The sequence below is a fragment of the Onychomys torridus genome, chromosome 5 (assembly GCF_903995425.1).
Source record: "Onychomys torridus chromosome 5, mOncTor1.1, whole genome shotgun sequence".
In the NCBI taxonomy this organism is placed as follows: Eukaryota; Metazoa; Chordata; class Mammalia; order Rodentia; family Cricetidae; genus Onychomys; species Onychomys torridus.
This window is the reverse complement of record NC_050447.1, coordinates 39,872,726-39,898,406: the sequence shown is the minus strand read 5'-3', so window position 1 is coordinate 39,898,406 and position 25,681 is coordinate 39,872,726. Positions and strand designations below refer to the sequence as shown.

At 44.7% G+C, this 25,681-nt stretch overlaps 1 protein-coding gene across 1 annotated transcript; it reads right to left on the bottom strand.

Annotated features, from left to right (window-relative positions):
• Positions 1-7,982: 7,982 nt before the first annotated feature.
• On the bottom strand, positions 7,983-19,177 carry Gabarapl2 (GABA type A receptor associated protein like 2). Its single transcript, XM_036189097.1, has 4 exons — positions 19,022-19,177; positions 18,675-18,730; positions 17,265-17,437; positions 7,983-8,588 (listed from the first exon to the last, which is right to left on the bottom strand). The coding sequence occupies exons 1-4, from the start codon at positions 19,053-19,055 to the stop codon at positions 8,498-8,500; spliced, it is 354 nt and encodes a 117-aa protein (XP_036044990.1). The 5' UTR covers positions 19,056-19,177; the 3' UTR covers positions 7,983-8,497.
• Positions 19,178-25,681: the final 6,504 nt, after the last annotated feature.

Below are 25,681 nucleotides of genomic sequence, written 5' to 3'. Positions count from 1 at the left end.
GTGGGGTGCAGACAATGGTGTCGTGAGGGAACTGACAAGCTCATTGAGAGACTCCAAGTCAACATATTAGAGGTACTTGCATGTGTTGATTAGAGTAGTATTCACAGCAGCAGAATTATGAAACCAATCTGTGTCTACTTATTTCAGCCATTAAAAAAAAAACAAGCTGGGTGGTGGTGGCACATGCCTTTAATCCCAACACTAGGAAGTAGAGACAGGAGGATCTCTGTGAGTTCTAGGCCAACCTGGTCTACAGAATGAGTTCTAGGACAGGTTCCAAAGCTACACAGAGAAACCCTGTCTTGAGAAAAAACAAAAACAAAAAACACCCAAACGGTTAAAGGGTTATGTCATTTGCAAGATGATGGGTGTAGCAGGACAAGGCCCATAGGGTCAAGGATATTGGCTCAGACCAGTTGTCAAGGAATGCACATAACATACTTCCTTATGAGCCAACCTGGAGTCTGCCTGAGGGTCTAGCAACAGGTGCTGTCCGAGTTCCTGGTCACTGTCAGAGTTCCTGATCCTAAGGCCTTCAACTGACTCCCGGTGTCTGTGCGTTGAGTTGACTCCGTGCCTTCTCATCCCCTCCCCTGAGGGAGCTGTTAGGATCCAGCAACAGATGAGTACAACAGGAAATAATCATACTAAATTATTTTCTCTATGAGATCACATACACATGTGCAGAAGACAACGTAGAAACAAAACTGTCTGGGAGAGCAGAGAATAAAGGGGGAGGGTGGCAGAGGATGGGGGGAGACAGGCCCCAAGTACTTTATAATCTTGCATAATAAAATGGCCTTATTTAACCCAATGAAATAAAAAATTTAAGTGTTGGAGTTTATGACCCCAGCCCATAAGGTACTTGCCACCCAAGCATGAAGACCCAAGTTCAATCCCCAGGACCCACATAAAAAAGCCAAGCACGGTGACTCTAGATGTGATGGTACACACCAGTAACCACGCAGTGAGGAGGCAGACACAGGAGGGTCCCAGGCCCTCTGGCCAGCCAGCAAAGCCTAAACCAGGTCGATAGCACCTGAGAAACAACACCCAAAGTTGACCCCTGGCTTGCATAAGCACATGTACACATATCCACATGTGTGCCCAGGATGCACACACACAAAATCAAAGCACACCAAGGCACAGTACCAAAGGTGATGCAGGTGACTAGAATTTCGGGCATGTACCATTACACCCAGCCCCTGTGCTGTCTATTGTGAATACTCAGTTTCTCTTGTGTTCTACTTTGTACTACACCACACCATTGGGTGGTTTTATTCTCCAGAGCCCAGACTGACCTCAAATCTGAACTCCTGTCTCAGTCTATGACGTATTAGATTACAGTGCTGTTAATTACTGTTAGTAAAGATACTGTCATGTGTCTACTGAAACTGGTCTCCACAGCTTCTTTTTATTCTTGGCCTTTCCTGTTTTTTTTTTTTTTTTTTTTTTGGAGCTGAGGATTGAACCCAGGGCCTTGCACTTGCTGGGCAAGTGCTCTACCACTGAGCTAAATCCCTAACCCTTTCCTGGGGTTTTTATTGAAATGGTATTAATGACTCATGATCTGGAGACAGCACGCACCTTCACTCAGCTGTGCGCTGCTGTGTCCTTTAGTCTCGGTCTGTTTCTCCCCGAAGGTCTTGGGAGTCAGTGTTAAATTTATCCCTAAATGCGTCTAGATTTTACTCCCATTAGCAAGTCATTTCTCCTCTCCCGTCCGCTAGTTGGCTATAACTGGTACAGAAAAACATCAGAATTTGTAAGTGTGGGCTGGGGTTGGCTCTGTGCCTATGAAGCAAATGTGAGGCCCTGGGTTTGCTCCCAGCACCACACATAACAGCTGCTTTCGGCAGCCACGCTCCACTTCCTTCCAATTTTTATACCGTCTCTTGATATTTAAGACATAAAAAAGCAGTTGTGGTCTGTGTACAATTAAGGTTTGCTCTTCATTTATGTTTTATTCATTTTTATATGTATTGTATAAAATGAGGATTGTTTCCCAGGCTCCTCTGTACTGGCATTGCTGGGCTGTTGTTTTTTCCAGCTTTTTTATATGGGCTGCTGAAGCTGGCTCTGCATTGGATCTGAAGCCTTCCACTTATCTTCCTTTTTGTTGTTATTGGGTATTTGTCTCTCTCCTTTAAAAAAAACTGTAGTTCAAGCTGGCCTCAGCTTGTGGCAATCCTCCTGCCTCAGCCTCAGTGCTCGGTGTACTGGCATCAGTTTGATGACACAGGTTTTTGTTTCTTTTTTTGTATCTTTTATTTGCTTTTAGTTTCACACATGTGTACAATGCTTCTTAATCTTATCCACCTCAACTCGCCCTTCCCACTTTTCCTTTTTCTTTAAAAAAATTTGTGTATAAACATTTTGCCTACATGTATATATGTACACCTCGTGGGTGCCTGGTACATGAGACCAGATGTTTGATATCCTAGAGCTGGAGTTAGAGATGGCTCTGAGCCACCATGTAAGTGCTGGGAACCAAGCCCAGATCTTCTGTAAGAGCAGTTAAGTGTTCTTAAACACTGAGCCATCTTCCCAGCCTTTCCTATGGTACTGATTTTACTATCAGAATATTGAGTAGTAGTGACTGCAAGTTTTTTTTTTTTTTAATGTAGGAATTGAATTTAGGATTTCATGCCTATAGATATCCTAGGTCTGAATTGTAGCCCCAGATCTCTATTTTTAAAAATAATTTTGAGACAAAGTCTCACTCCATGGACACAGGCTGAACGTGTGACACTCTACCTCCCAAGTAGCTGCGATTATTACAGGTCCAGATTTTTTAAAAATTATTTTGTGTGTATGGGTGTTCTGCCTATGTCTGAACACTATGTCTATGGGCAGTGGCCAGAAGGGGATTTGGAGCCTCTGAAACAGGAATTACAGATAATTGTGAGCCACCATGTGGGTGTTAGGAACCAAGCCCAGGTCCTCAGCAAGAGCACCCAGTCCTCTTAACTGCTGAACCACCTCTCCTCCTCCTAAAGGTTTTATTTTTATTTTTTATGTGTATTGGTGGGGGGGAGAGAAGATTTGTGCACATATGAGTACAAGTTCCTTTGGAGGCCAGAAGAGAGCACTGGGTCCCATGGGGCTAGTTACAGGCGGTTGTGAGCTGCCCTATGTGGGTACTAGGAACCAAACTGGACCCTCTGCCAAGAGCCGTATCTGCTCTTAAACACTGGGACACCTCTCCAACTCCAGTGGTGGGTTCTGAAGCTGATATTCTCTGTGCTGTTTCAACACTTTAAGGACTCATTTTTTACTTTTAATTATGTATATGTGTGTATGCATGTAAGTGCACGTGGCTTCAGAGCCCAGAGGTGTGAGAAGCTGGAGTTAGACAGTTGTGAGCTACCTAATGGGTGCTAGGAACCAAACTTGGGTCCTCTGCAAAAGTAGTACTCCTTAACCGCTGAGCCACCTTTCCAGCCCACTTAACAGATCCTACCATAGCACTGACAGCCTTGTCTGTAAGCTCAGACAGGATGGGGTAATCCTTTATTCATATTGTGCCCCAGTGTCCAGCACAGTATAATCCTGAACTGTCCACATGACTAAGCAGAAATTCACTACTGCACAGGTGGGGCTGCTTGGTAGTCTAAACAAGGCCAAGTCCTCCTGGGCACATTGGAAGCAGAAACAAGCATGAAATGATTGAAGGTGGTCAACCATATCATTCTTCCTAAATCTCATCTAGTGTCTCAGTTCTGTCAACTGTAGCAATATGGCTGTGAAAACTGTATTATTCACCTTACAGGCCTTTTGGGAAAACTGTGGTAATGTGTGTAAATTATCTAGTATCCAATAGGTGTTCCATAAACACTAGCCATGAACTACTTAACAAGATAGTTAGGGGTAGGGATGTAGCTGAACTTGCCTAATGCATAGCCCCATGCTCCATCCCTAGCAAGTCACAAAGCCAGGTGTGATGGTGTGTACTTGTAGTGCCAGCATTCAGGAGGGACAGGAAGATCAGAATTCAAGGTCATCCTTGGCTACTTAGTAAGTTGGAGACCAATCTGGGATATATATATGAAACTGCCTTTAAAAACCCACAGCCAGCTTTGGTGACTTGCCTTGAGATTTTCTTGCTCTTCTCCTCAGGTGCATTTGTGGGTTTGTGGTTACAAGCAGAAATAGATCAAAATGTCTGGAAAGCTGCCTCATCTCCCGTTTGTCCTGTCCTGTTCCAATGGAGACTTCCCATCCCTGCCTACCTGTCCCTGGCAAAGTTGTGTGTGGCCCAAGGTCAGAGTCCTTCGAGAGACTTGAGAAATGTCTGTTACTCCAACTTGGCCTCAGTGATACTCCTCCTCATCCTCCCAAGAAGCTGAGTGACAAGCTGTGCCTTCATCTAACTCTATCTCCTCCAAGAGAGGCCACCCCACTCCTTTGCTTTTCCCCTGAGATAAGGTTCCTATATGGAGCGCTGGCTATCCTGGAAGTCAGGCATCTGCCCATCTCTATCTCCAGGATTATAAAGTGTGTCCAAGGGGCTTCTGTTTGTACTAGAAGTGTTTGCAGGGCAGTAGTGGTATATACCTTTAATCCCAGCACTTTTTATCTCAGGAAGGCAGAAACAGGCAGATCACCGAGTTCTGAGGTCAGTCTAGTCTACAGAGCAAGTTCCAGGACACCCAGGGCTACACAGAGAAACTGTCAAAAAACAAACAACAAAAAGTGTTCTTCCCAGAGCTGCTAAACTGATGAAAGTATCTTTGCCATCACATGCAAAGAATCTGCCTGAGAACCCCCGAGCTAGGGAACACTGGGGCCTTTGTCAGAGTCTGGCTACCTGGGGCAAAGGCAAGAGCTTGCTGTTTGATTCCAGGCCTTTCCCTCCTGCTCCCTGATCTAGAATACCCTTCTCACTAGTCTCTAAAGGCCAGAGCCCGACACTGCACCAGGGGAGCTGAGGCAGGAAAATTGTGAGAGTAGGTAATCCAGGGATTCTCATGGGCTCCAAAAACAAAACAAATAAATTGGTCCAGGTGGCTCATCCCTGTAATCTCAGCACTTAGGGAGTAGATACAGGAGACAGAAGTTCACAATCATCTTTGGCTACATAGTAAGTTTAAGGTCAGCCTGGTGTACAAAAGACAGTCTCAAGAAAACCCCCACAACAAACTTGACCAATCCATCAATAAATCAGTAAAGGTCATTCCTCAAAAAGGATAAAAAAAATAAATAAAAAGATCTGCCTGAGAATGAAATCAATACACAGGAAAACAAAAGCAAGAAATGAGGTTTTAATGTTATCATGCAATGCCTACAGCCAATGAACCTCCCTGTGCTATCTCAAACAATAAGATGTCTTTCTGTTGCTTAGGCCTGTCTCAGGTTAGTGCACATGACCACAAACAAGTCTCCTAGGTAACAAACTTGCTATTTCCTGTCCATTGCTCATCCAAGGCTAGTGTCAACTTGCTTCCAGTCTGAAATTACCAGCAAAGACAAGCATATATTTTACTTGGCCAAATTTGGGGAAAACCTACAAGTTACTTTTTACAAAAATGTTTCTTCCAATTCCAATTCCAATTGAGAAACTCATCAAAAGAGAGCTGTGAGGGTTGGGGATTTAGCTCAGTGGTAGAGGCCCTGGGTTCGATCCTCGGCTCAAAAAACAAAAAACCCAAAAAACCATTTGTTGCCGGGCGGTGGTGGCGCACGCCTGTAATCCCAGCACTCAGGAGGCAGAGGCAGGAGGATCTCTGAGTTCAAGGCCAGCCTGGGCTACAGAGCTAGCCCAGGACAGGCTCCAAAGCTACAGAGAAACCCTGTCTCGAAAAACCAAAAAAAAAAAAAAAGAGCTGTGTCAGCCTGCTTATATTCTGGTAAAGGTAAAACAAAATCTTGACAGTGTGGTGGCACATGCCTTTAGTCCCAACACTCAGAGGCAGGGGAGGCAAGTGGCTATTTGCTCCCAGCCCAGCAAGGGATACAAAGTGAGACACTGAACAACAGAAAGGAGCTAGAAATGGCTCAGCAGCTAAGAGACTGCCTCCAGAGGACCCAGGCTTAGTTCCCAGTACCCACATGGTAGCTCACAACCACTTGTAACTCCAATTCTCTCTGGCTACCACAGGCATACACATGGTACACAGACATACATCCAGGCAAAATACCTATACACATCAAATAAAATAAAATTTTAAAGTTGATGATTATCATTGTAATTACATGTCCTGTAATCACTGGGTGATACTGTTTCATTTTCTGTTTGTGTTTTCAAAACACAGGGTCTCAAATTTAGCTCTGGCTGTCCTGGAACTATGTAGACCAATCAGACACTCACCTGCCTCCTCCCCAGAAGTCCTGAGACTAAAAGCAAGCTCCTTTATTCCTGGCTGGTTTCCTTAGTCTGATGATTAATATAAGATTACAGCCACCAACCTAGTCAGTCTATCTGTGGAAGATTTAGATACAAAGCCATGTACTCCAAGTGTCCTGACATGCATACACATCTATGCTAATTGTGAGAAAACGATGCACCTTAAAGAACACAGGTACAGGGCTGGAGGAGAGATGCCTCAGTGGTTAAGAGCACCAACTGTTCTTCCAGAGGTCCTGAGTTCAATTCCCAGCAACCACATGGTGGCTCACAACCACTTGTAATGAGATCTGGTGCCCTCTTCTGGCCTGCAGGGATACACAATAAATAAATAAATTTAAAATAGAAACAAACAAACAAAAAAAAGAACACAGGTACAAAACTGGGCGGTAGTGGCACACTTTTTTTTTAATATATTCTTTTTTATAATTTATTTATTTTTATTTTATGTGCACTGATGTTTTGCCTACATGTATGTCTGTGTGAGGTTATCAGATCCCCTGGAACTGCAGTTAGACAGTTGTGAGCTGCCATGTGGGTGCTGGGAATTGAACCTGGGTCCTCTGGAAGAGCAACCAGTGTTCTTAACCTCTGAGCCATCTCCTCAGCCCCATGGCACACACTTTTAATCCCAGCACTCTGGAGGCAGAGGCAGGCATTTCTCCGAGTTCCAGGACAGGCTCCAAAGCTACACAGAGAAACCCTGTCTTGAAAAACCAAAAAAAGCCAGGCAGTGGTGGCACACGCCTTTAATCCCAGCACTCGGGAGGCAGAGGCAGGTGGATCTCTGAGTTTGAGGCCAGCCTGATCTATAGAGCGAGATCCAGGACAGGCTCCAAAGCTACACAGAGAAACCCTGCCTCAAAAAAACCCAAGAAAAAAAAAAAAAGAGCACAGGTACAAGCCGGGTTTGGTGGCACACACTTTTGATCCCAGCACTCAGGCATAGTGAGCTTCAGGACAGAGATCCTATCTCAAGCAGAAGAGCACAATTACACAAAAAGGATGAATGGACGTCTGTCAGGTTGACAACTATAAATGAAACCCTGTCTTAAACAAAACAAAAATGTAGTGTATAAATATATGCTTTATTTTATGTAAACAAAAATGTGTATACATGGTGGTAGAGAGATGGCTCTGTGGTTCAAAGCACTGGCTGCTTTTCTAGAGGACCCGGATTCAATTCCCAGCACCACATGGCAGCTCATAATTGTCTATAACTCCAGTTTCCAGGTGATCTGAAACTCTCACATAGACATACATAAAGGCAAAACACCAATAAATAATCTTTTTTAAAAATGTATCTGCATATATTCATACTTAATTATGCTACTAAAATAAATAATGGAAAGAAGCCCCTACAAGTCAATTTCCCATGAGCAGTAGAGATCAGAACAGTGGGAGAAGCGAGCCTTTGAAATGTATGCCTTTTTACATAGTGTTGGTACCCAAATCTTGTAACTGTATTTATTAGCCACTGGAAAAATAAACAATCCCTTTTTATGATAGCAGCCACCACTTCCCATCCTAGGCTACGCTGACATGGCCCATAAGCCCTTCTCCAGGACTGATAAACAGGAACCATTTCTCTGACTCATCCAAAAGAAGGTGAATAAAGGACATGGTCACACTGTAATGCCTTTATAAGAGTAAGTTTTATTGTTAATTATTTACCTTAATAGTCTCAGAAAGAAGAACAGATTAGCTCAGTCCAACATGATTTGCAGTTGGCAAAATCTAGTGAAGCAAGTGTGTTCTGATTGCTAAGGATTTAATTTGGGTGCTTTTAATACTTAGCTATCTAACACTTGGAACATAATCCAGAACAAGCATCACCACTCCCTCCTTTTCACTTTAGTACCACACCTACCTCCCTTCATTATGGAAATATCTTCATTAAATATGATTCCCAGAGGACGGGTTCCCTGGAGCATATAGCCATGAGGACAGTGCACAAAAGAAAACTGAAAATAAAACTCTGTATAATTTACTAATCTAAGGAAACAAAACCTTCCAATATATCAAGAAATAAATCCAGTTACAAATGCACTAGTAGGGTCTATGTGAAGAGGCTCTGGCAGAGCAACTGAAAACAGCCAGTTATTTACAAGATACACAAGCAGGAACGGTGCACCTAGCAAGCACTGGCCCTCAGAAGCCAAAAGTGTTCTCTCCGCTGTAGGCCACATACAAGAATCCATCTTCATCTTTTTCCTTCTCGTAAAGCTGTCCCATAGTTAGGCTTGAAAGAGAAAAAGGAAAAAAAAATCATTGAGAATTGAGTCCAGGTATCAAGTAGAAAAATGAGACTTTAAGGATGAGAAGCATTGTGGTTGATGGTTGGGAGGCAAAAATAATTCAGGTTACCTGCTGTGCCCTGCAATCTGTTCTACTGAAAGAATACAGAGCATGAAAAAAATGAAGATGGGGCTGACGGGTGGCTCAGTGGTACAGCCCTTACAGCAAGCACAAGGTCCTGGGTTCAATCTCCAGCACCACAAAAAAATGGGGAGAGGATTACAACAAGCCAGGAGCCAGGTCCAGTGGCAGGCAGTCACCAGAAGTCCCTGCACACTCTGAAGCCTCTCAAGAAGCCAACTCCTCCCAAAGGCATCTAATGACTTAAATGACCAGAATGATGGGCAACATAAGCTAAAGAAAGAACAAAAGGACCGTCCCCATGAAAGACCCCTGTAAGCAAGAACGTGTTGGCTTCTCCTCTTCAGGGTATTTATTTGAATATTTATAATTTAGACTCAGTATCAAAGGTACAGGTGGATACTTACTATGAACAATACTCCCAGGCCACAATCTCTGAGACCCCAGAGATCTATACAGAATGATCAAAGAGACCCTTGTGTACAATGCCCAAGTTCCCACTGTATCTGGGATCTAAAGAAACCTTCCCTAGGCCAGGGATGTACTTCAGTGGCAGAGTGCTTGCCCAGCAGGGGTGAAGCCCTGGGTTGGATCCCCACTACTGCAAAAGAATAAAATGCAATAAAAGATTGCTCAAGCTTCCAAAGAGCCTCCAAAAATAAGATTCCTTAAACTAAACATGTGGGTGGAAAATCAGATTTCCCTATGCTGTGAAACAGACTGCAGTGGAGAACTAATCCAGTTCTCTGCCAGGGAACTGAGTTGTCTCAATGAGAGTAGTAACACCTACTGCAACCTCATGCAAACCCTGGCCACGTGACCATACTCATGCCATCATATGACCACAAGTGCTGGGTCAACCAGAACCAGCAGTAAGATGCTGATCCAAGAACGAGCCCTGGTCACAACAGTTGTTTAAATACGGACATAGCAGGGGTGTAGCTCAGCTGGTAGAGTGCCTACATAGCATACCCACTGCGTGGGTTCAACCTCTCACACTGCACAAAGCCTAGGTATGGTGGCCCAGACCTGTAATCCCAGCACTGAGGACGGGATGATCAGAAGTTCCAGGTCACCTTTAGCTACATATCAAATTCTAGGCCAGCCTGGCTACATAATATTCTGTCTCAAAAACAAATACATAGCCAACCAAGGACCAGTGGAGAAAATGAGGGATCCAGAACCTCAACTCTGTGAAGCAATGACTCCTCCCTGGCTCTGCTGCTGGTGCCCCTGCTGTCTGAGACCAATGCGCAACATCGACAAGGGGAGTTTTTGCTTTCCTGCTTCACTTCCCACCCCATTTGCATGGTTCCTTGGATGGCTATGTGGGTAGATTATTAAGTAATAATATGAGGGATGAGTATGCATAAGAAAAAGTCTCATCTTCTGCAATCACAAAATCTCTCCATGTGAGCCTCTCAATTTGGAATATGTGAAAAAACTCTAGATTGGCTGGAGAGATAGCTCAGCAATTAAGAGCACCTGTTGCTCTTCCAGGGGACCCAGGTTCTGTTCCCAGTACCCACATGGCAGCTCACAACCATCCGTAACTCCAGTTCTAGGGGATCTGACACCCTTTTCTGACATGGTGCATACATATATATACATGTGGATAAAACTCATGCATATAAATAAATCTAAAAAAAAAAAACAAACAAAAAGAAAATAAGCCAACTTCTCTGAACAGCACTGCTTAATCAAATCCCTGTTGTTTTTGTTGTTGTTGGGGTTTTTTTGGTTTTTTTGAGACAGGGTTTCTCTGTGTAGCTTTGTGCCTGCCCTAGAACTTGCTTTGTAGCCCAGGCTGGCCTCAAACTTAAAAAGATCCGCCTGCCTCTGCCTCCCAAGTGCTGGGATTAAATAAAGGTGTGCACCACCACTGCCACCGCCCGGCAAATCCCTATTGTTAAGGAAGAATATTCTATACGGCTGCTTTGAAAACAGATTACTATCTCTATTCAGCAACTGCAATGTGCCATCTGAACTGGATGGGCTAAGTGTAAAAACACAAGATTTCAGAAATAAAACGGCGAGTTTGGATACACATTGAAATGACAATTTTTTTACATTTTCTAAGTTAAATAAACGGTTAATTTCACCTATTTTGTTTTTCTCTGTAGCTTTGGAGCCTATCCTGGAACTCGCTCTGTAGACTAGGCTAGCCTGACTGAACTCACAGAGATCCTCCTTCATCTGCCTCCCAAGTGCTAGGATTAAAGGCATGCTAACTTTTTGATACAAGGTCTTGCTATGTAGTCTTAACTGTCCTCAAACTCCACAAGTAGACCAGGTTGGCCTTGAACTCAGAGATCCTCCTGAGCAGCTATAGAGGTCGACAAAAAAAATCTTATCTACCCTAACGCTCTAAGCTCTATTCTAAGTACTGTACATATTCTTTTTATCCTCACAACAACCTGAAGTCAATACTATCACAACCCATAATTCAAAGGAATAAAATACATAGACAAATAATTTATCCACAAAACTAGAAAATATTCTTATCACCAACCTGTACTGCCTCCAAGTGAACACACAGGTAGGCTTGTCCCAATGACCTAGCATTAGATCTTTGTACCTCTGGCAAGGACCTTCCTCAGAACAGCGTTTCTCAAACACATACTAACAAATGTCTCATTCAAAGTTTACTCAAATGAAGCACAGGCAGGAGGCAAAACGCAACCTGTACAGGAGAATTTGTAGCAGAGGCAGGCATTTGTCAATTGAGGACATGTTCTATATACCTCAGGGTGGATGAGTGTCCCTCTCAGAAGCAAGGCCTGAGCACCTGCACTAAGCAGGCACTGTTAAAATGGTCAGGGTTCCTAAAGCACAGAGACAGACCTAAACCTATCTGATAGGCAAGCTGCCCAAGCCTGCAGGATAGTTAGACCAAGGAAGTCAGACCACAGTTCCAAGGCTTCCTACCTAAGCTACTGGGAAGTGTCTGTAGAGACCCAAAGCCTTAAAGTACACTGCATTCTAGTGCTGTAGTATCCAGTACTACATGAAGGCATCTGGAAAGAATTCTGCTCTGGGCACAGGGGGCACTTCTACCTTCAAAACTCTTGGTTCTGACTAGTAAAGAAATGGAAAATGCCAATGGCAAATGCAAACCATGGAGTCAATCTAAGGTGAGATGGAATTCTGAGTGCTGAGTAAAGGGAATCACAGTTGTTCCCTAGAGGATGCTCCCATGCCTCCATTTGGGGTCACGAAGATCCGGGCAGCCATTTCTCCTGTGGAGGAACTGACCAACAGTAAAGTCAAGTCCTAAGAAGAACCAGGCCCAGGATTAGCTATGACAACCAAAGGCAAACATTCGCTTTCTGCTTCTCAACAGCCCTGTGGATGGAGGGGGGGGGGGGGGGCGCTGACCTAAGACTCAGGTGGGTGCCCAACCCCAGTGGAACTGCCTTGACTCCCAACCACAGGCAGGGCATGGAGGAATGAGTCATAAATGGGCTGGAGTAATGAACACCTGGCCAGCCATCTGCTGTACAGCTCATGTGCTTCCCTGTCTCTCAGCAAGGCAGGACAGTGGGGTGAGGCAGGAGTCAATGACCAGTACCGAGGAACCTGAAAGGCATTGGTTGTCAAGTGCAAACCTAATGGACCCAAACCAAAACACACAGAGCTGACTATTCCTTCCTATCATGTGTTACTCTTGCACAAATCTGCCATTCCTAAAACACACCTTTCCTTAAAAAAAAAAAAAAAAAAAAAAAAAAAAAAAACAAAAACAGGACTCAGTTCTCTCCTTCCACCATGTGGATTCAGAGAGCAAATTGAGACCATCAAGCTTAGTGGCAAGTACCTTACCTGCTGAGCCATCTTCACCAGACCAATAGCCATTTCTGAAGAAGTATTTACCCAGAAATGACCAAAATTTGTAAGTTTAAGCACACTTCTGAACAAAAGATGGACCCTAAAATCATCATCCTTTAAGACCTCTTTCCGACCAAGAAGCCACCAACCAAACACCATATTCAGCAACACTGGTTTCTCCAGGCCAAACTGTCAACATGTTGAAGATATTTATTCAATAACACATTTCTGTTTCTTTTGTTTGTGTTATTTTTCAATATTTTTCAGGACAGGGTTTCTCTGTGTAGCCCTGGATGTCCTGGAACTCAGAAATCTCCCTGACTCTGCCTCACGAGTGCTGGGATTAAAGGTGTGTGCCACCACCGCCCAGCCACATTCCTGATTCTATGTTTTTTTTGTTGTGGTTTAGTTTTGTTTGAGACAGAGCCTCACTATGTAGACCAGGCTGGCTTTGAACAGATATCTGCCTGCCTGTCTCTGGTGCTGGGATTAAAGGTGTGAACCACAACATCCAGCTTTGTTTCTGTTTTAAACAGGGAACTAACATTCTTGTCCATGCTTTAAACAAAGAACAAAGATCAGACTTGGGTTCCCCTCCACTACAACGACTGGGAAACTTTTTCCCAATGTCTTTCTCAGTTCTGTCTGCATCAAGGGGTAGTTCCTCTTCTGTGCAGAACCAGATTCTTGAGGCAAGCACCTAGGCAGAGAACTCAACTTTCTAATGCAACAAGAAAAAGGCAGTATGGTGGCTTTTAATCCCAGCACTCAGGAGGCAGAGGCAGGTGCATCTCTGAGTTCAAAGCCAGCCTAGTCTACATGGCGAGTTCTAGAACAGCAAGAGCTATGTAGAGAAACCCTGTCTCAAACAAACATAAAACCCAGGAAAGAAAAAGAAAAGGCAGCTGAGATCCAGATCCCACTACCTTTCCTTTACCTTTCTTTTTTTCTTTTCTTTTTTTTTTTTTTTGAAGAAAAGGGAACCTATAACTGTATTTAGTACTAACTACCACTCTCCATGCTTAGCACCTGTGTTCAGCTTGACACATAACCCGTGTACTGTTGAACCTGGCAACACTTCTAGGTGAAGCTGTCACCACCAGGTATAGGAAAGAGACTCTTGTGGTGCTCTGGGCTATGATAGGTGTTTACATTTGCATGGGTCTGACTGATGGTGTCCCCTGCCTCTTTGTTTATAAACAAATTTGGGTTTCGGTTTTGATTTTTGTTAGGAGACAGGGTCTCACTGTATTCCCCCAGAAGGCTTCTTCTTGCCAACAGCTGGAATTAAAAGTGTATATCACCGGGCGGTGGTGGCGCACGCCTTTAATCCCAGCACTAGGAAGGCAGAGCCAGGCAGATCTCTGTGAGTTGGAGGCCAGCCTGGGCTACCAAGTGAGTTCCAGGAAAGGCGCAAAACTACACAGAGAAACCCTGTCTTGGAAAAACCAAAAAAAAAAAAAAAAAAAAGTGTATATTACCCCAAACCTGGCTAACAAATGTTTTTGGGTGTTTTGTTTTGTTAGATTTTGAGACAGGGTTTCTCTGTGTAACAGCCCTGGCTGTCCTGGAACTGGCTCTGCAGACAAGGCTGGCCATGAACTCACAAGGATCTATCTTTATCTGCCTCTTGAGAGTGCCGGGATTAAAGGCGTGTGCCACCACTGCCCATCTCTAAATCCACTTTTGTTTGTTTGTTTATAAGATGGGGTCTTTTTTTCCCCCTTTGGGTACTGAGAATTGAACCTAGGTCCTCTGGAAGAACAGCCAGCGCTAATCACTGAACCATCTCTTCAGGCTGTCCTTGAACTCAGATCTACTTTATATGCCACCACTGCCCGTCAACAATTACCTTTGTAATAAAACTCCCAAATGAAACAGATTGGCCTGCATCAAGCAGGGAAAGAAGTCATTACCTGGGACCTTCAGTGCTAAGGGTCTTGGTGTTCTCTTCATCCTCTAGAGTCAGAATTTGATTTCTGGGGTTCTGGTCACTCAGTCCTAAAATCCTAACTTTGGTCGAATATAATCTGCTTTAGGATAGAGTCTTACCAGACTAGAAAAGCAAATGGGAAAAATGACAGCCCGTTTGTTTTTCTAGAAAGTACTCTGCTGCCCTGAGAACCACTTTCACTTCCAACTCAATTTATACTTCAGGGACAACAGGGAGGAAATAGGTAATGAGACCTATAAACTGTTTCAAATCACTAGATTCTGTGGTGCCAGAGAAATCTCAATGTCTCTAGACATTAAGTCCCGGGGACTGAGAATGTGGCTAGTAGAGCACTGGCCTAGCAAGACAAGGCCCTGAACTATGCCAGAGGCTCAGCATTAAGGAAAATCAACCTATGCCATTGATCCTACTTCCTCCCAGGAAGCCACCATCTCCAGGAAGGAGAAAACAGAATCTAGGTGCTGTACAGGTTTTAAAAGCTATAAAGGAAGATTTACCTCCTCCTTTTCTTTTTTTTTTTTTTTTGTTTTTCAAGACAGGGTTTCTCTGTGTAGCTCTGCGCCTTTTACTGGAACTCACAGAGATCCACCTGGCTCTGCCTCCCGAGTGCTGGGATTAAAGGCGTGCACCACCACCGCCTGGCCTCCTCCTTTACTTGAAGGAGAGCCAAGAGTGACCCCATGGATAGATGCCTGGCCTTCCTCCCTTGGTAAAGTACATACCCAACAACATACTCCCCAAAAGCCTGTGAAGGAAGTCTAGGTAAGGGGGTCTGGACCCAAGGATGACAAAATCACCAGAGCTATAGGTATTAAAAGACCAGTAGCACCCAGTGGGCAGTCCCTGGTCTTTCTCCTATGTCCTCAGACAAATACTGGCTTTAGAGAAGCTTCCAGCATTCTCCTGTACTGCCTCTCTACCAGAAATATAGGTAGTAGAGATTTGCAAAGAAATCAGACCAAGAGAATATAGCCAGAGCTTTTCGCCTTCAATAGAAATAAAGTCTAAAACTCAGCATAAGCCTCTTCTGGAACTTTCTTTTTGAAACAGGGTCTCTGTATAACTACAAGCTCTCTTTGAATTTTGAAATCCCGCCTCAGGGTCCTAAGAGCTAGGGTTATAGGCATGTGCAACTCTGTAAAGTGTCTTTTGTAGTTTTCAGTGAGTTATATTTTGACAAACTAGGCTAGTTCCCAGAACTCTGAAAGCTTAACCTGTTAGAAATATTACTTCTGGGGTAGTATGAAACCTAGTTTGGGTCACTAAAATCAGATGTGACAAGAAACTCACACTGAGGGAACACATGAAGACCAAAATCTGGCTCAGGTTTTTAAATGCCCAATCAATAATGGGAAAGGAGTAACCAAATTTCAACTAGCTAGTCTATTTTCTTCTTTCCATGGAGGACTAAAGCCAGGCTGTGAGTTATACCAAGAGGGAAACTGTAATGGCCCCTGCCTAAATTCTAATACCAATTTATATTACAAAGATCACTTCTAAAGCCAGGCATGGTGGTACATGCCTTTAATCCCAGCACTTGGGAGGCGAGGCAAGCAGATCTCTGAGTTTGAGGCCAGCCTGGTCTATAACTCGAGAGTTCCAGGATGGCCAGGGCTATACAGAAAAACCCTGTGTGGAAATACAAGAACCACCACCACCAAAAAAAAAAATTGCTCCTAGGCTACATAATAGTCAAGTCTTACTGGCCGTCAAAGCAGGTGGTACCAAGGAAGGTACTGCATAGATGTCACTCACTGCTCCTGACTGGACATAGTCACTTTATCAGACTTGTGGAGCTGGGAGATACTGACTTTCAAAAGAGCAAAGAGCTATGTTTAGAGGTAACTGAGCAGAATGATGAGCTACAGATGAGCCTCTTCCGGACCTACAGGTTCCTGATTAGAGAGAAATGGGACCAATTTACATGAGTCATTAGGTGAAAACCTCACTTCAGGTCTCAGTTCTACTATGATTTAAGCTCAAGAAAGTTCTAAATGGTTTTAAAGAATTTCTGAGAGTCATTTGTTTAGGGTATGGGGTATGCCTGTGTATGTGGAAGCCAGAGGCCAGGAGGCTCCAAGGGGTACATTTTTAAGTCCAGATCTGGTGGCGGGGAGGTGACTCGGTACACTCCCTGCTGTGTGAACACGAAGACCTGAGTTTAGATCAGTCAGCTCCAAGTTCAGTGAGACCCTGTTTCGAGCCTTACAATTGTCCTCAGTGCCAATGGTGGAAGGGGACAATCAACTCCAAAAGTTGTTCTCTGACCTCCACATGCACCTACATGCATACACAATCACAATTTTTTAAAAGTGAACAAAAAATAAGCATTAGTCTAAAAAAGTAAATAGGGTAAAGAGGTAATTGAGGAAGACACCCAGTGCTGACCTCTGGCTTACACACACACTGTTCCATTCTCTTAACAGAGTACATACATAATTGTGCCCCTATGTTTTTTCCTGAAGCTACTGATAGACAAAAGAGTTTCAATTGGAGCCAGGCATGGTGGCACACGCCTTTAATCCCAAGGGGGCAGATATAGGTTTGAAACTCCTGAGTTGGAAACCAGTGTGGTCTAGAAAGTGAGTTCAGAACGGCCAAAGCTACACAGAGAAACCATGTCTCAAAAAAACCAAGTTGGGGAAAAAAAAGGAGCTGTAGTCAGAACTCTTAAGCTTTTATACCTCCTAAGGTTTGCGTTTTACAAGCAGCAAATGAATTTCTAAGCCAGAGACATAGCTAGTAAACACCTCTCACCTGGACTGTGGGACTGTCTTGTCCACAAACAGGAAGATGGCCTTCTCAGAAGGAAGCTGGATCCTTTTCCTGATGATCCACATGAACTGGGCCACAGTGATGTCAGAGGGAACCAAGTACTTCCTTTTGTCAATGTCAACAATCTGCGAGCCTGAGACTTTTTCCACAATCACCTGGAAAAGTCAAGATATGTCAGCAGGGGAGGTTGTTCTTCAGCAAAGAGCAGCACTTGCCTCGCATGCACCAAGACCTGTGCTTGATTCCCAGCACTGTCACCAGATGAGAGGGGAAGGAGGGGCGGGACAAGGAGCACAGTGCAGTAAGCACAAAGCTCTGCCTTCACAGTCTGATGAGCACACTGTGGGCAAGGAAATGCATGGGAAACTGCACGGCATGAGTAATACTCCTATGTCTTAATAAGCCACACTCTGGAGGTCCAGAACTGATAAAAAAAAAAAAAAAAATGTTATCTTTGGTCAATTACATCTCTCCTCTCTGACCTCAGCTACAAAACTTTCCACCTTTCCAACTAAGAGATCTGCCTGCTTCTGCCTCCTGAGTGCTGGGATTAAAAGTGAACACCACAACCACCCGGCAAACTTTCTAACATTTTATCTAAGCAGATGAAAGATTATCTGGCCAGAGTTTCATCTGTAGTCTGTTAATCCAGGACCCCAGAACAGATCCACACCACTGGAGAATTATAGTCCCAAGCAAGAGTGGAAAGAAGGAAAGATGAGTTAACGGCAAGGCTCTACAATCGCAGCCACCCAAGAACCAAGGTATTTATTTGGCCTGTTGCTTCTCTAAACAGGTTAGCATTTGTCCTCCTAATTCTCTCCTCAAAGGAACTGTTTACAAGCAAAGAGCTCCAATAATAAGACTTTGTGTCCTTCAAAAATCAATAAGGATAGCAGAAACCATCTCCCCAACTACGGCAGAAACATAGCATCATACTTATTGATTAAAGACAAAACGGTGGCATTTCAAATTTATTGGTAAAGCAAGGATGACAGAATCAGGGTGAACAGAAACTACAAGTTAAAGGCTCAAAGTGAAAGATGAATGTCCTGTGACTATGGTACCATATCAAAGACCAAGTGACAGTCTCCCTCCACCACCGTTCCCCAAAGTGGAAGTGACCTGTTGCCCTGTCCTAGAACACGGTTCCTTACATAATTGGCGAGGGAGCCTAGAGGCTGCAAGCAGCTTGCTGCCCTAGATCGGAAGATTCAGCACTGATGCCCCTGAACAGCACCACCCTCTTGCGCCCCAAGCTTGGGCCGGCCCCAGCCCAAACCCACCCGGTCTCCGGCTACACTTTTGAGACCTTATCAACTGTTGCATGGCCTAGCGATCCAAGACTCTAAGGGTGACAGAGGGGTGAGGAGACAAGGAGTCCACACTCACCGGAACCCGGTCGGGGTACTTCGCTCTGATCTTCGCGGATTCCACGCATCTGTGTTCTGGGAGAGAAGTACACCGAGCTGACTGTCGCGTCTGCCCGCCAGTCGTCCCCTGGTTCCCGGAACCCCATCTTCCTGTCCGCCCTTCGCCACCCGCAGACGCCCCGAGTCCTCGCCCCCCGATCCCCGGCCGCGGCCCCGGTCACGGACTTCAGCAAGGTCCGCGGTGGGTGGGGGGCTACACGGGTCCGTAGGAGGCGCCCCGGCTGGCGGGGCCTTGGCGACCCAGCGGCCCGGCGCGAGTGGGGGAGGGGCCGCGGCTCGGGGCCCGGTCAGGCCGACCGCGCTTACCCAGCGAGTGATCCTCCTTAAACATCCACTTCATGGCGGCGGGAGGCGACGGAGGCGGCTCTCTGAGCCGCGGATTCGGAGAAGCGACCACAACAACAACGGAGGCGGCGGCAGCAGCAGCAGCGACGACTCCTCGGCAGGCGGGACTTCCGGCTGCCGGAGCCTAGCAACTACCAGGGGCGGGGCTTCCGGCGCGCCTGGGCGATGTACCAGGGGCACGAACTTACGTGAGGGGGCGGGGCTTAGGAGGACACCCCCCCCCCAGGGGCTCTCCGGTGAATGGTGGCCGACGTAGGAGTCGGTGCCGGGCGGTGGAGGCTCGAGGCGTTAGTGAGTGGAATGGGGGTCTCTGGACGGTGCGTGATGGGCAGGTTATAGCTTAGAACGCTTATAAAGGACTCCGGTAGGGGAAGTCTGGGGCTTTGGAGAGACATGACTATTAATGTTTGGCCTGGTGACAAGGCTCAGAATCGAGGCACTGAGTGGCAGTCAGTAGTTGGTGACCACCTAGAGTTCTAGTATCCAAGGGTTTTCGCACCTCAACTTTGACTGAAACAAAATTCATTTCCCTTTGCTCGTGACTACATATTTAAACATTCATCAACATTTATGAACAAGTATCACAGATATGCATTGAGTCAACGGAATGTCCCCGATCACAGAGATCCTGCATCGTCAGAAACTGTCAGAGTCTAAGTGTGACTGCCAGGCACGGAGCATTCCCCCGAGAGCTGGTCATGAGACAGCCAAGGCGACAGAGCGGAGTGGGAGTGGCTCAGCAATCAGCACGAGTCGCTGGTGTCACCTGCCCAGGCATTAAGTCTTGAGGTTCACCCATAGGCGAGTCGCAGCCCAGTCGTCGGAGCAGCCCGCTCTGGGTCACCATCTGTTTATGCACTGGTGAACATGTAACACTGGTGAATATGCACTTAATTGGCATCTGACCACGTGCGACTGTGTCTGAACGTTGTCATCCATCATTTCCTACAGCCGAGATTCCTGATGGATGCTGTGGCTATAGCTTCTTCATTCTGAAAGTATTTTTGTTATTTTAAATAGGCGGGGGGGGGGGGTGGTTTGGGATGAGGCAGCTCAGCAGGTAAAGTTGCTTGCTGCCAAGCCTGAAAACCTTTGAGTTCAGCACCCAGAACCGAAGTGGTGGAAGAAGTCCTTTCAAAGGTTATCCTCTGGCCTCAACGCGTGCACTGTGGCATGCCTCTGTACACATACACACACCCAGATGCACACACAAAAAATGTAAATAGGAACGAAAATGTAATTTAAAAATTTTAAAGACTATGTGTCTGAGCAACTAGGTGTTTGTCTCTCGTGAAAGGAGATATCCTTTGAATATTATACTTAGACATTGATGTTGCCTACAAGAATGCTGTTGGAGGGGGGCGTTTGGGGATTTTGCTCAGTGGTAGTGCTTGCCTAGCGGGGTTGGGGATCAAGGCCATGGGTTCGGTCCTCAGCTCCGGAAGGGAAAAAAAAAAAAACAAAACAGAAATTTGCGGGGCAGTGGTGGCACTCGCCTTTAATTCCAGCACTCGGGAGGCAGAGGCAGGTGGGTCTTTGTGAGTTCAAGGCCAGGCTAGCCCGGTCTACAGAGTGAGATCTAGGAAAGGCGCAAAGCTACACAGAGAAACCCTGTCTCAAAAAAACAAACAAACAAACAAACAAAAAACAAAAAAAAAAAGAATGCTGTTCTGGAAACTGGGAGAAATCATGAGCAAAACAGACAACACCCATGCTGTAGCAGAGTTTGCATTCTCATGGGAGAAGACAAAAAACTAAATGTTCGGTAATGACAGGTGATATTTAGAAAAATAAAACAGTGGATGACTAGAGCATGATGGGCTGGTGGGATGGAGTGATTATTGAACAAATTGTTATAAGCTAGGAACACAAAGGACCCCCTGTGGCTAGAACTAAATAAACAAAGAGGAGGATGCTAGGAGACAGATCAGAAAGACCTGGAACAAATTGGGTGGTGCTTTGACATGCATGCAGACGACTTTGGTTTTTTTTCATGTGATGAGAAGTGAAATTTTAAAGATCTGTAATACACTCAGACTTTTTTTTTTTTTTCAAGACAGGGTTTCTCTATGTAGTCCTAGCTGTCCTGGAACTTTCTCTGGAGATCAAGGTGGCCTCAAACTCAGAGATCCTCCTGCCTTCTGGGTGCCTGAACTAAAGACATTTGCCACCAAACCTGGCTCATCCAGACTTTTTAACTGATCAGCCTAACCTGGGAATGTAGTTCAGTAATGGAGCATGTGCGGGCCTGGATTTAATCCCCAGCCCAAGAAAGAAAAAGAGACAGAAAGAAAAAAAAAATCATTGGGCTAGGGATTTAGCTCAATTGGTAGAGAACTTTGTGCATGAAGCCTTGAGTTCAATCCCTATAATCACTTAAAAGAGCTGGGTGGTGGTACACATCTTTAATCTCTGTCTTTTTGTTTGTTTAGTAGGTTTTGTCTTGTTTGTGTTTTTGTCTGTTTGTTTTTTGAAACAGGGTTTCTCAGTGTGACAGCCCTGGCTGTTCTTGGAACTCCCTTTGTAGATCAGGCTGGCCTTGGATTCAAAGAGATTCGCCTGCCTCTGTGCTAGGATTAAAGGCGTGCACCTCCACACCTGGTTCACCTATAATCTCAATACACAGGAGGTGCAGGCAGGAGAATCAGAAATTTAAGATTGTCCTCAGTTACACATTGAGTTGAAAACCAGCCTGGGCTAGAGACCCTGTCTCAAGTATATCTATCAGGGCTGGTGAGATGACTCAGCAGGCAAAAACATTTGCTGCCAAGACTGAGGAACTGAGTTAGGACCCACACATGATGAAAGAAAAGAACTGCCAGGCGGCGGTGGCGCACGCCTTTAATCCCAGCACTCGAGAGGCAGAGCCAGGCAGATCCCTGTGAGTTCAAGGCCAGCCTGGTCTCCAGAGCGAGTTCCAGAAAGGCACAAAACTACACAGAGAAACCCTGTCTCGAAAAACTAAAAAAAAAAAAAAAAAAAGAAAGAAAGAAAGAAAGAAAAGAAAGAAAAAGTAAAAGAAAGGAATTGATCAGGCAGAGGCCAGCCTGGTCTACAGAGTTCCAGGACAGCCAGGACTACACAGAGAAACCCCAAAACAAATAAACAAACAAATAAATAAAATAAGCAGGGCTTAAGAAGCTGGAATTTAGCTCAGTAGTAAAGTACTTTCCTACTGTATGCAAAATCCCTAGTTAAAATCTCCAACAGTGCAGAAAGGAGAGGGGAGGGTATAGAAAAGAAATTAGACTTAAAACTTCCACTTCCCAGCCAGCGGTGGTAGCGCACGCCTGGCGAGAATGTTGTATTTGTTAAAAAACAAACAGGCAGAGGCAGGAGGATCTCTGTGAGTTCGAGGCCAGCCTGGGCTACTAAGCAAGTTCCAGGAAAGGCACAAAGCTACACAGAGAAACCCTGCCTCGAAAAACAAAACAAACAAACAAAAAACTCCCACTTCTCGCCTCAAGGTAGTGGCACACACCTTTGATCCCAGCACTCAGGAGGCAGAGCCAGGCAGATCCCTGTGAGTTCAAGGCTGGTCTGGCCTACAGAGCGAGATCCAGGACAGGCACTAAAACTACACAGAGAAATCCTGTCTTGAAAAAAACCAAAATAATAATAATAATAATCCTGCTTCTCGTGCTGCAGAAATGGCTCAGTGGTTAAGAACACTGGCTGTTCTTCCCCAGGTCCTGAGTTCAATTCCCAAGAACCACATGGTGGCTCATAGCCATCTATAATAATCACCTATTCCGTCTTCTGGCATACAGGAGTACATGCAGATAGAGCACTCATATACATAAAATACATAAATAAATATTTTTAAAAAATACCTCCAGCTTCTCTTTATAAATCTGGTCACTGTGTCCTAGTCCAAGACACATGTATATCACTTACAAGTGTGTAAGAGCTATGTACAGTTCTCAGGGAGGAAAATCCACTGTTCATCAACTCATAGGCATGTCCCCTGACACTTATGATGACAAGCAATGTCTTTTTGTCTTATTTGCTCACTTGATTTTTTTTTTTTCTCAGTTCATCCTCTAATTGGCTTCTCTAATCTGCCGTGATATGCATCCATGTGTTGGTCATTGCATTTAGCTTTCCTGAGCATTCTAAGGGCACTAGATGTCTTCTAGAGCAGGTGGAGAACTGAGGAGGTGAGTCAGGAGGAGTGGTAGGATTATCAACACAAGCAATCACACTTCAGCAGACCTACGAGACAGGCAGGATGTCTCATGTAGCCAGGACAACCGTGATCTCACAATGTAGCCAAGACTGGCCTTGAATTCCTATGAGTGTAGTATATGTACACATGTATGTGGGTGCCCATGGGATGATCCATGTATGCCTATGTGATGGTCAGAGTAGGATATTGAAGGGAGCAGGCAAAAGCACCTTGTCCTAAGTACTGTCATTCTACCTGTAGGGTGAAAAAAAGTTCAAGTTTCCAAGCCCTAGGGGAGTTGAGAACTTTCCAACAGATGACTAATGTTCTCTTTAAACAATAGAAATAGTCTATTATGCCCCTTAGTTCTCTAAAACATTATGGCTATTCCTAACCACAGAAAGAAGAAATGAATCTGATTGGTTGGACGGCAAAGCTGACATTCGGCATCGGTGGATGGAACATACAAAGAAAGTCCCTAATCCCTACTCCTGATTGGTGAAAATTGTAACTTTAACTTGGCAACAAATGTTTGTGATTTTTGTGCTCATAAATCCCACTTCTGCAGGTGCGTGGAGCCCTCAGGAAGAGCAAGGCTCCCAGTCCTTGTCCTGCAGCCCTGATTGGTCAGCGACTCTGCTTATGTATTAAGGTCTTTGGAACCCATATGTGTTGTCTCCCTCCTTGTGGTACATAATGGACTAGATGTAACAACATCGGGGGGCCTTCCCTATCATACTTCACCTTATTCCCATCTGGAGCTAGGCCAGCAGCCATCAAGTCCCAGCTACACTGAGATCACAGGCACACACATCCTGATCTGACTTTTTACCCAGGTGCTGGATTTTGAACTGGGGTCCTCCTGATGTTTGTGCTATGAGTGCTCTTTCCCACTGAACCAACCAGGTTGGGATTGTTTGAGATAATCTCATGTAGTCCAGGCTGGTCTGAAATTTGTAGTCCAAGATTGGTCCCTGAGCCTCCTGTCTCAGCCTTGCAAGTGCTGGGATTCCAGGCATGCGCCACTATTCCCATCTAAAATGTGCAGTTTGAAGGAAATGACTTTGTCTTTTGAGGCAAACTGCAGTAACAGGAGGACATTCTGGTAATGGGCACTGAAAAGCCCATTATGAACATACCATAACATGAACATGTGCAAAACTTTAGCACTCTAACATGTAATATTTTAATACACGTTAATACACACCTTGAATCCCAGCACTCAGGAGGCAAAGGTGGGTAGATCTCTGTGAATTCAAGACCAGCTTTGTCTGTAGGCATAATTTTCTGTCCTGCCGGCTAGCTCCCAAACAACCACACAGAGACTTATTATTAATTATAAATCCTTGGCTGATAGCTTAAGCTTGTTTCTAACTAGCTCTTATAACTTAAATTAACCCATTTTTACTAATTTACTTGCTGCCACATGGTTCATGGCTTGTTAACTCACCTTGTACATGTCCTGTTTCCTCTACATCTAGTGTTAACTCTGCCCTTTTTCTTCCCAGCAAGCTCTCTCCCTTTCCAGAAGACCCACCTAACTTCTTCCTGACTAGCTATTGGTCATTTAGCTCTTTATTAAACCAATGGAGAGCAACACATCTTCACAGTGTACAAAAAGATTGTTCCACAACACTTATCTACATAATGAGTTCCAGCAGAGCCAGGGCTACATTTAAAATCCCTGTTGGGAGGTGGGATGGGGATGCAATATTCAGGGGCTGGAGAGATGGCTCAGAGGATATCTGACCTTCAAACCCAAACCGTGGCACATGCACACTTGTACACCTATACACACATAATAAATATATTTATAAAAAGCATTTTAGGGGGTTGGGGGTTTAGCTCAATGGTAGAGTGCTTGTCTAGCAAGCATAAGGCCCTGGGTTCGGTCCTCAGCTCTGAAAAAAAAAAGCATTTTAATATTTTCTTTTAAAGAATTGAAATAAAACCACAGAGTCTAGCTTCCTGAAATCAAGGCAAGAAAGAGGAACAGCTAGCATAATTTATTCCTAATTATTATTATTATTATTATTATTATTATTATTATTATTATTTACCAAGTATATGGCCTTTCAGGGGAGGTGGAACCATTTCTTTTATTTTACTTTTTTTTTAAACCTTTCTAGAGCTTTATTGGAAGAGAGGGAGAGAGGGAGAGAGGGAGAGAGACAGAGACATAGACAGAGAGACAGAGAAACAAAGAGACCGTACAGAAAAGCTTTATTTTACTTTTTTTTTTTTTTTTTTTTTTTTTTAGCTGAGGATCGAATCCAGGGCCTTGTGCTTGCTAGGCAAGCGCTCTACCACTGAGCTAAATCCCCAACCCCTATTTTACTTTTTAAGACAAGGTCTCTCTGGCTGTCCTAGAACTCATAATGAAAACCAGACTGACCTTGAACTCACAGAGATTCACCTTTCTCTGCCTCACTTCTGCCTCCCCAGTGAGTGCT

Coding starts and splice junctions, on each gene's coding strand:
- Gabarapl2 (XM_036189097.1), bottom strand. CDS start 19,055: ATGAAGTGGATGTTTAAGGAGGATCACTCGCTGG. Junction 18,731..19,021: donor TAAGGAGGATCACTCGCTGG/GTAAGCGCGGTC, acceptor CTTCTCTCCCAG/AACACAGATGCGTGGAATCC. Junction 8,589..17,264: donor AAGACAGTCCCACAGTCCAG/GTGAGAGGTGTT, acceptor TTCTCTTTCAAG/CCTAACTATGGGACAGCTTT.